Source organism: Mauremys mutica, chromosome 19, assembly GCF_020497125.1.
Source record: "Mauremys mutica isolate MM-2020 ecotype Southern chromosome 19, ASM2049712v1, whole genome shotgun sequence".
Lineage (NCBI taxonomy): Eukaryota > Metazoa > Chordata > Testudines > Geoemydidae > Mauremys > Mauremys mutica.
In genome coordinates, this window is record NC_059090.1 from 22258446 (window position 1) to 22269163 (window position 10718).

The following is a 10718-nucleotide window of genomic DNA, read 5'->3' on the forward strand; positions in this document are numbered from 1 at the left end:
TTCACTGTATAGAGACACCATATTTCCAAGGAAACCTTATCGTTTTCCACTGATCTTTTTGGAGCTGAAAATACTCTGGTGCCAGAACATTAGTTTGACTGCTATTCAAGAGGATTATATATAAACAGTTGCCTTAATGCCTTTCTTATAGTTATTCATTGGGGAGGTTGCCATTTAAAGATTAAATTATGGTTTGTTCATCCAGAACACTGGCAGTCACATTAACTGTCTTCAGGTCAGCTCTGCCTCTTTAGATTTGCAGGGCTGATAGCTGGAGTTCGTTAAATACATTAATAGTACAATTCTGCCTTACTTGCACTGCAGAGAAATTTACATTGCTGTCACTTCTCTCCTGAAAAATCCCTCTGGAATGAAGTTTCGGTACTAAGCCCCTATTTCCATTTTGAAAACATGGTCTTGTCTGTGGTTACACACTTTCCTCAGATATATTACTGGGACATTTCACGACTAGCTTTTATAATTATGGATTTGTATGCACATACAAACACACACACACACACACACACACACACACACAATCCTTTAGCCTAGACTAATGGGTTCAACTTGTCTCAGGGGATGACAAAACTGGCCTCTTGACAGAGTCCTGTCCAGTTGTCTGTGGCTGGAAGGATGTTGATCATGGTACTATGAAGGGTTAAAACAGATGAAAATGGGATAATCTGATAGTATCATTAAGGACTGGTAGAACGCTAAGAAGACCCATCACAATGTTTGTCTGAAGGGTGGCTGCTGCATTTGCTCTTTGCCTTCTTGTTTGTATTCTGTGCTGCACACTGAGTGCATGATCTGCTTCTGAGGTTATGGGCCAGCGCGAAGAATAGAACAGATGAACTTTATGTTAATTGATTATTGCCTCCTCTCATCTTGGGTTTAGCAGAGGAGAAGAACATAGAAAAACAGTTCATACTCCTATGCTTCATTTATACATGGTCTTTTACAGAGTGGTTTGTCGTCACTCAGTGCTGCTTCACTTTTGAGAAAGGCCAGGAAAGAATCTCGTAACCCATTTCCTGCCACTCAGCAGAGCGACTTACGGAAAGGTACAGCAGGTTATTAAAGAAATCTCACAGCTGCATTATTGTAAAGAACGCGTTTCCTACCTGACCTTAACCAAATCTCTACTTTTGCAGGGGCAGAGAACAGTGGGAAGTTTTTCACTTACAAATGATTTCCTGTTTGCACCTGCAGATTAAGAATTTGGACACCTACAGTGATAGACCTAAATTGTAGGTGCAAATAATTGTTGGCTCCAAATTGCATCCACAAAATTTAGGCCTGTAACTGCAAGTCTAGCTTTATGTCTAGCTTTAAATTAGCTCAGGGAAGGTTTGTTAGATGTTGTCGTAATCAGAGCTTGTATTATAGTTATTCATCACTATTAATTGATTAGACATTTTTTTTCCAGCTGATTCGAGCCCAGCTTTCTCCCAGGTATCAGACCACTTTATTAATGAGCTGCCTCCACCAGCCCAGGAGCTACTTGATGAAATTGGTAAGCAGCGTTAAAACCAAAATGTTTTGGGGGTTGTCAATTACATTTTTTATCCTGGGTCGTTCTCCTATGGATGATCAGAATTTCCCAGCATGATACACTAATACAAAATGCGTAGGTGACCATATGGGAGATCTCGACCCAGCTGTTGCCAAGAGATGAGTAAAATTAGATGTCAACAACTTAAATAATTGGCACCAAGCTTCATAATGAATTGGTCCCTGGGGCTCCTGACCTGGCAGATTCACAGACATCACAGAACAGTTGTGACCAGTAATCCTGACAGAGGATGGCAGTCAAGTTGCTGAGCATTGCTATAATTTAACTTTGAAATAAGTTCCACATGTGAAGTAAGGCTGAAATCTTCAAAGATTCCTAAGGGATTTGGATGCCTATTCTCCATTAAAACTAATGGGAGCTGGGCATCCAAATCCCTCAGGCATTGTTGAAGAGCTCATCCTAAATTATTTAAGTTTCTTCCTCTATTTGCACATACCTCCAGACAGAAAATACAGTGCAAAATTTTCCATTGTTTCCCCCAGATATTCCCTTGGTTGTACAAAATTACTTCCTATATCTCTCCCACCTCACTCCCACACTTCTGACATTCAGATAATTGAGAATTATAATTGAATGTTTTTGTATTCCCAAACAAAGGGCAAATACATCCTCAAAAGAGTCTTCTATTTATTAGATCATAGTGGTTGGCAAAATAAATAAATAAATATATATATAAAGTCAGTTTCAGATTACATATTGTTTAGCTTGCACGTAAATAGAAAAAGTAACACACTGCCCCAAATAACATGGAATGAATTTTGAAACAATATCTGAAGCAGTAAAGAAACAAGTGCTACTTTTTTTCAACAGAAAATTTAAAGCGGCAAGATGCCCCCTATCAGGACTTTGAGGAGAAAGGATCCCATACCCACAACATGCCAATGAATGGTTAGTTGCCGATAGTAGACAGCAATGAGATTGAGATTGCAATTACAAATAACTTTTGTGTTGATGCAGAGCAGTTCTCGTTCTAAAATAAATGACTCAAATAATGACTACTGATATGTTTAGCTGTTGTGCTAAACTTTTATTTGCTGGCTTTTTTGGATCTGTGGTTGCCATCCTGACACAGAGATTTGGAAGAACTTGAAAATATTTCCCCCTTTCCAGACTGGGCTCTGAGCATCATCTTTCTAAATCAGAACCCTTCAAATCAGTAGCAGAGGGTTTTCCCATTGTCGCAATCTGTCTGTCCGCGGAGCTCTCACTGAAGTCTGTGAGAGTCTTGTGTGGAGAGAGGCTGCAGGGTTGTGCTCTTTGGGTGTAACTTTACTTGTATCATGACACTACAGTTTTCATCTAAGATAGGCACTGTAACCCAGAAAGGAGGGATAATGAACAGCTGGCTCAGGTTTTGCAGCAAAAGAGATATCAAGTTGTCAATCCGAGAGCAAATCAGTAAAGAGTGCCCCGTGTTTTCTCCAAGGGTGCATCCTAATGATGTGGCAGTTTATTTTGTATTTAGATTACTCTTTCACATTTCTTATAACTCTCTGATCTCATACTTCAAGAAAATTGCAGCTGTTTGGCCATAATTGCAGAGCTCCAATATCATGTGGTCTGCATTCTGTTTTAAGAGACCAAAGGACACAATACTGAATTTTCCATGCCATTGAAACCCAGAATGATGATAGATGGGAGTCATGTTTCAGATGTGCAGCTCAAGTCACCAGGTGAATAGAAAACCTAAAATTTAATGAATGGGCTCTGCATTTGTTATTAGGAAGGCAGAAAGAAAAGGGGGAAAGCAGGTGAAAGCAAGTCAGAAACATGAGTTACTCTGTATAGAGGCTAAAAAAGGTACCGAGGATGATACTGGCACTTGTTTGTGTTGCCCTACAAGTTGTGTGAGATCTTTACCCATTTAAAATAGTTACCTGGAGTAAAGAAGCCACTGTGAGTGTTCATACACGGGAGTATCTTGTTCTTAGATGGTGAGGAATGCAGCATCCTGTGTTGCTTGCTGGTCAGTCAGCATGGGTTTTTGTATTTGCATAAAGTATAGCTATTACAGATTTCATTCTAGTGACAGCCTGCTGCTTTCTGCTTATCATAGCTTAGCAGAAGGTGGCTGTGAATTAATTCATATGCTACAGGGAACAAAATTTACTAAGATAAGTCTAGGGAGAAATAAATATTGTTGGGTTCTGCTAAATAGGGCAACAAAGCCAACATCTACAGGTTTCCTTTTGATTTTCTGCCATATCTAGAAGGGCAAGGGGGAAAGATTAAAGATTTATTTCCTCATGCATTTTCCATTTGAGCATGCAGCAATATGTTTGCTCCTGTGAATATAGAAAGGTGGTAGATTTCAGTACTTATCTGGGTCTTGCTACTGGCCATTTCTAAAAATAGATCCACAATGGACTTATTTAATTGAAAATCAGATGATTTGGGGCAGGATGCTAAAGAAATCGAGAAATGAAAGTTTCTAAAGCACAGTAGGATGTACAAATACATTTTAATTTCTTTAACCACTTCACTTGTATCTTTGACATTAAAAGTCACTCTGTTTATGCAAATAGTTCTCACTCAAATTAATCCAGAAGAAAAAGAGGAGGAAGAAGAAATTGAGAATAAGGGAGAGAGAGATCACAATTTATCGACTAAAGAGATATTGAATCTAGCAGAAGAAACAGAAAGGTACTAAAAGAGAAGAGTAAGGAGGCTGTTTCCAAAGCATTTTAGATCTTGGGAGGCAATGTATTAAAGTACAGTTCAATATGTTAATAAGAATGGTCATACTGGGTCAGACTAATGGTCCATCTAGCCCAGTATCCCATCTCTGAGAAGTGGGCAGTGCCAGATGCTTCAGAGGGAATGAACAGAAAAGGGTAATTTTGAGTGATACTCTTCTTCAATGCTGTCATCTAATCCCATCTTCTGGCAGTCTGAGGTTCAGAGATACCCGGAACATGGGGTTGCGTCAATCTTCTGTTGCTTGCCTTCATGTGTTATATTTAAGTGGGGCTGTTTTACATTTGACCATTGCTCACTTCCTCCTACCTGTATTTTACCAACTTCTTTCCTATCCCCTTTATGAGGGTATAGATATCCCCCTTTAATAAATGAATCCCTAATGGATGTCTGCCCGAATTTTGTGCTCCTCCACTCCTGTTGGCTTTCCCCCAGCCCTTAGTTTAAAAAATCTCTACAGCCTTTTACATTTTACATGCCAGCAATCTGGTCCATTTTGGTTTAGGTGGAACCCATCCTTTGTGTATAGGCACCTCCTTTCCCAAAAGTTTCCTCAGTTCCTAATAAACCTAAAACCCTCCTCCCTACACTATTGTTTCATCCATGCATTGAGACCCTGCAGTTCTGCTCGTCTCTCTGGCCCTGTGTCTGGAACTAGAAGCATTTCAGAGAATGCTACTATGTTATAGCAGATTCTGTGCAGGTAGCAAGTTGTTCCCCTCCATTATCCTGAACATTACTTCTGACCACTGTTTATTCCTGGAGTACACACCTGATTTAAATAATTCCGGCTCCAGGTATGATTCCACCATTGTAATGTTTGATAACAATCATTCAGGTCTTGATTCTCATTTAAATTAAGGGCCCTTTACACTGGGCCTCAAGGGGGATATAAATGCTTAACATCCGAAACACTGCAACTTTGTGTTGGTGGATAAGAACCTGAAAGTGAAACTGACTATAAATGACGATAAAGCTGCCAGGCCTATTTCCCCAGATATGAGAAACAAGAAGTAAATACCATGAATGGTGAAAAATAAATTAGATATTTAAAGTAAATGTTCTTTCAGTTTTAGTAATCTTGGGTAATTCCGGTAACGAAATTGTTTGTTCAAAACATAAAGTATTTAGCTTGACAGTCTCCTTTTTAATCTGTCATTCAATAGGGCTCATTCTACTCTTGATGATCTCTTAGAAAAAATTCTCCAACCAATTCCGGAGGATTATGAAGTCCAAGGAGAACCTTGGGAATGCCTTGTCAAGTTAGGAGATAATGGATATTTCATTCATAAGTATATTGTACTTTTATTTTGTGCATGAGCCTTTGCTGGACCCTCTAGAAAGCAGATTGTCATTCTGGTGGCTGCAATGCCGTAAAGAACTTAGCAGGAGACATCAGGATTTGGGACTCTCACTACTAGACCTAGAGAGAAGGGACTGTGTTATTAAGGTAGTCTCTGGTAGGTGGAAAGTAAAAGTTGCCAGTAGCTGTGAAAGGGCATGGATCATCTTTCTAAAATCTGGAGGTGACCTGCCACATTACTAGAGTTTGAAAAAATAGAAAAGAAGAATATATATCAAAAGAGAAGAGCCATGAAAGTTCTTTAGATTAAGGGATCTTATAAACAGAATGTTCTGATGAGGGCAATCATTTGTCAGTACAACCTGGGAAATAATTATGAAAATGGCAAATGTTATAGAAACATAGTTTAAAAAAGACTTTGTGCGTGCCTCAAATAATCTTCCCCCCTTGTTAGCACCAGTGACCAGAGCCTAGCACATGCTGTGATAGTTGTGAGCAGTTCTCAGAAGATTCCGCCCCCTCCTTACCAACTGTCAAGTGTAATAGTCACTCCTACAATACAACTCCATTTTGGAGTCAAAGGCACGCACACAGTCCCATGTGGATACATATTAATTTGTTTGGGATCAAAATTTCTCTGCTCAAACAGTCCAAATATCCTGATGGAAAGGAAGGAAATTGATAGGGGTGCAGGTAGGGTTACTTCAGATAAGTCATTTAGATAGAGGGCCTGATCCAAAGCCCATTGGCTTTGGATTGCTCCTATATAATACCTAAGGTTTCAGGCATCTGCTGAGAGAAACCAAAGTGAAATACTGTATGGTGTCCACCTGCCGCTGCCTGCTGCTGTAGTACACATCTGACTTAAGTGGTAATTCCTGATCCTCAGCAGATAGGGTGGAGGATCACTGGAGTCTGATTGTAAATGTAATGCACAGCTGCAAACTGATCTCCTGGCTCAACACAGCAGAGGACAAGAGCAAAAAGCAGATGCTTAGTTGTTTCAGGGACTTATATATTAATGGTCTTTATTCAACTTCCCTCAAATAAAATGTAAAATTGTCTTCAAATCTCTGTCATTGAAGGGCAACAAACCTTAAAGATCAAGAAGCTGATGAAATGAAGAGTGGAATAGAGGAAGGTGGCACAAGGGCAGAAAGCAGAGAGACCGAAAGCTGTGCAGGGAATACTGAAGGTCTTTCTTAATCTGTAAAGCTATAATATACTGTGCTTGGCAATGACTTGTTTATTATCCTGGCAGCCATGAGTTTACTAGTAATAAATATCTTGCACTGAACAAGGCTGTTAGCTATTGTTCTCTTACTGATTTCTTTGCCCTTTGGAGAACACTGATACCAGTTCTGCCCCAAGTTTTTAGAACAGAGGAAGCTGCTTTGGAGTAAAATCCTATTTTATTATTAAGCTTTGATTTTTACCAGTGTTGATCAAAGGTGTTAGCCTGACAGCCCATTGCTCTCTTGAGTTAAAGAACTGCTTACATGTGGGTAGTGAGAGTGCAGCTTCCCACACTGAGCTATCAATGTGTTTTGGAGGAACTGTGATCACACAGTGTCCATATCCCATTTAATCTGCTAAGGCACATTAAGGCCTTCACATTATAAAGGCTTTCAGTTACTATTCGTGTGGGTTGGGGTTGAACACGTGACTTCCACACTAACACTATCACGTCCCAGAGAGTTTGGCTACACTAGAATAAAACACCTCTGGCTGGCCTAGGAGAGCTGACTCGAGCTCACGGGGCTATAAAATTGTGCCCTAGACGCTTGGGCTGGAGCCCTGGCTCTTGAGACCCCAACATCTACACTGCAATTTTTAGCCCCACAGTCTGAGTCAGCTGACCCATGCTCAGAGACACAGTGCCATGGGTTTTATCATGGTGTAGATATACCCTAATCCATCAGTCCCCTAGCCTGCTCCTTCCACTTTCTGCTCTCCTACTAGTTAGAGCAGGGGTAGGCAACCTATGGCACGGGTGCCGAAGGCGGCACACGAGCTGACTTTCAGTGGCACTCACACTGCCTGGGTCCTGGCCACTGGTCCAGGGGGCTCTGCATTTTAATTTAATTTTAAATTAAGCTTCTTAAACATTTTAAAAACCTTATTTACTTTACATAGAACAATAGTTTAGTTATATATTATAGACTTATAGAAAGAGACCTTCTAAAGCATTAAAATGTATGACTGGCATGCAAAACCTTACATTAGAGTGAATAAATGAAGACTTGGCACACCACTTCTGAAAGGTTGCCGACTCCTGAGTTAGAGGTAGGGGAGGAGAGGAGTTGGTGAGGAGCACAAACTTTCTTCATCAGGGGAAGGAGTCAGATCAAAGGAGCTTCCTTTGCTTTATATGCCTCTTAAAGGCGTAGTGGCCTTCCATTGAGTGGTCCTTGTGGCACCTTGCTGCTGCTGCTGCTGACTGGCTTGTACTATCCACACTGTCTTATGTAGGCTCTTTAGATTAGGAGGAAACAGCTACCTTTTACCATGTGGTGACAGCATGGCAGCTGAGGCACTATAGCTATTGGTGTTACCCTCCCCCAGTAACCACAGGCCTGCCAGTCGGTCAATATGGGAAGAATGAATTAGGTTCTAAAATTCAAGAGCTAATTTCAAAATAAAAAACCCAAACAATTGGGGTTTTACTCCAGTGGAGCTTCCGCTAGTCAAACAGTGTGACTAATAATACTCCTTAGCCAATCAGAGTTCCTGGACTTGAGTTTGGTTGTTGAGAAGCAACCACATAATCATTAGGCTGGCTGATCCTCAGCCAGGATACAAGGAACTGCATAAATGAGAGAAGCGGGTAGGGATGGTAGTGACAGGGAGCATCCCTGTACTCTGGCTGTCTTAGGCAGTTGCATTTGAGTACAATCCTCCATAAGTCTAGATCTTCATTGGAAACAGTAAAAAAAGATTCCCTGGAATTTTACAACTAGTGAGTAATGTCAGATTAGACAGTAACACTTTCCTGTTGTTTTCATTCTTTACCTGGTAAGGGAACTTCATTTAAAATGGGGGAAGTTGGTAGGTTTGCATTTGTTATTGTATAAACAAACATGGTAGAATCCTAGGGTCTCGCTGCAAAAACAGGCTAGTGCAGTCTTAAGGTTATTGTCCTTGACTTTCAGAAGTGACTTGTGATTCTGAGTGCTTAGCATGAGATGACTTAAAGGAGCCTGATGTTTAGAGAGTGGATGCTGAGCTTTCAAGTTGGGGACCCAAAAATTGGAGTTTCCCAAATAACTAGTCAGTTTTGAAAATGTTGGCAATATATGTAAACACACAAATCTGGAAATGAAAGGGTTAAATTCTAACTTTACATGTGTGTTAACAGTCTAAAATAATTTCAGTGGGACTACTCCTGCAGGAGTTAGGGTGGCAGAATCAGCCCCTGACTTGTTCAGTGCTGCCAGGAATGTTTCCCCCAGCAAATGGTTCTGCAGAGAAGGTACCTTTAAAAGCACAGTAACAGATAGCTGCTGGTTTCTGAATATAGCCAGCTTAATGGACCCATTTAAGGGATTTGTAGCAGCAATCTCTGCAGCTTTTTTACATGCTGACACAAAACCCCAAAGCTTTCCTAATGAAGTATTGTGGTGGTAGGATGGGTGTGTTCTTATTGCTTCTGTACTGGTTTACTTCCTTTCTAGCTACAAATCCTGAGGATCCAAAACCCAGCTTATGGCAGCGGCTGCCTTGGCCTTCTCCATTCAGGTGAACCTCTATTAGATATTTGTATGTGTGAAAGTCGGTGGTTCTGGTAGTACCACAAATATGTGCTCCACTATACCTTAGCTAATACAGTTGAAAGACAAAGAAGTTTCTCAACCTGATGTTTGGCCTAGGGAGCAAAATAAATGGGATCAAAACCTAGCACAGTTTGGAGGTTTATGTTAAATTCTGCCCTAAGGCTGAGAATCTCAACAGTGTTTAGGGGCCTAACTCATTGATTTCAACTCCCATTGGGAGTTAGGTGCCTAAATACCTCTGAGGATCTGGGCCTGAGGTATTGCCTATGCAAACCAAATTGGCACTCGGGTCAAAGTGAGAGAATTTGCGCATTCTCCTTTTACTGCATGTGCTAGGTGTACCTTTTGTTCCAGCACTCTGGAGCCAGAGATAGTGCTTTAGAATCTCATTCCAATCATTGCTTATGAACTGCATATGCAAGAAAAATGTATTTTTTGTTTAATCTCATTTTTTTTATTTCAGGATAATTGTCCTGGATCAGAGCAGCGCACCTAAGTGATCAAAGTAGATAGCATATAAACCTTCAATAAGTTGTTTGACATCTTCCTCTTATACGGTACCTATTTCTGTGATGTGCAATGCTGTTCACCAAATAAGCAGTCTTACAGTTCTCAGACTTCCTTTAATTGTAACAATCGATACAAAGAGACTGAATGGTTTGCTCTCCAAGTACATCTGGTATATTAAGTTTTGGTTCATTTTTATTTAGCAATCGCTTATAAATGAGAGGCAGCATTCTGAATTATGCTGTAAAATGGAATTGTTTTCCAAATATAACTGTGCCTGTTAAGCCTTCTGCAGCTTTGTTTTCTCCCTAGCATGCACGCTCGCTTTCATAAGTGAAAGCATTTCTTGCTTTCTTGCATTATGCAGTTTTCGTTATTGACAAAAATGAGTCTCTTTAAATTGCTGCCGCTGCTCTTGCTCTCGTTAGCTTTTCAGTGCCAGGGAGTGGAACGTGATGTTACAGCCCACGTGTGCTTTTTGCTTTGTTTGCTCATTAGATGTGACAAGGTAATTTCTTGTTCTCTCATTTTGTGGAATTCTTGTGATATAAATTGAACTGACTGAAATGATTTAGAGGATTTATCTTCGTGGAAAAGTGAATGACCTCTGAAGGCAGCATAACATACACTGCTAGCTTCAGGCAGCGATGTGTGAATAACTGGTTGATAGTATAAAGACCTCTCTTATTTAATCAAACCATGCCTCTGCTGGACCTGATCCAAAGCCCATCCAAAAAAAGAGTCCCATTGATTTAATTGGACTTCCAGCCAGGTCCTAAATGGGCACAAGTACTTTAGAATTGAATATCTGTTCTACAACACTACTCTGGTGCAGTAACCCTGTGAAGTTTAGAGCTGCTGC

At 40.4% G+C, this 10718-nt stretch overlaps 1 protein-coding gene across 4 annotated transcripts in view; it reads left to right on the plus strand.

Annotated features, from left to right (window-relative positions):
- Nucleotides 1-10455, plus strand: part of TEX14 (testis expressed 14, intercellular bridge forming factor) — a 68057-nt gene extending 57602 nt beyond the window's left edge. For 3 of the 4 annotated variants that reach the window (XM_044993329.1, XM_044993327.1, XM_044993331.1), the window contains 9 exons: nucleotides 965-1064; nucleotides 1430-1516; nucleotides 2387-2464; nucleotides 3154-3249; nucleotides 4102-4219; nucleotides 5440-5535; nucleotides 6662-6771; nucleotides 9251-9314; nucleotides 9813-10455. In XM_044993329.1, the coding sequence (XP_044849264.1) occupies nucleotides 965-1064; nucleotides 1430-1516; nucleotides 2387-2464; nucleotides 3154-3249; nucleotides 4102-4219; nucleotides 5440-5535; nucleotides 6662-6771; nucleotides 9251-9314; nucleotides 9813-9849 (786 nt within the window). In that variant the 3' untranslated portion in view covers nucleotides 9850-10455. The remainder of the gene's footprint in view (nucleotides 1-964; nucleotides 1065-1429; nucleotides 1517-2386; nucleotides 2465-3153; nucleotides 3250-4101; nucleotides 4220-5439; nucleotides 5536-6661; nucleotides 6772-9250; nucleotides 9315-9812) is intronic. The other variant, XM_044993330.1, reaches the window with a different exon arrangement.
- The last annotated feature ends 263 nt before the right edge of the window (nucleotides 10456-10718 follow it).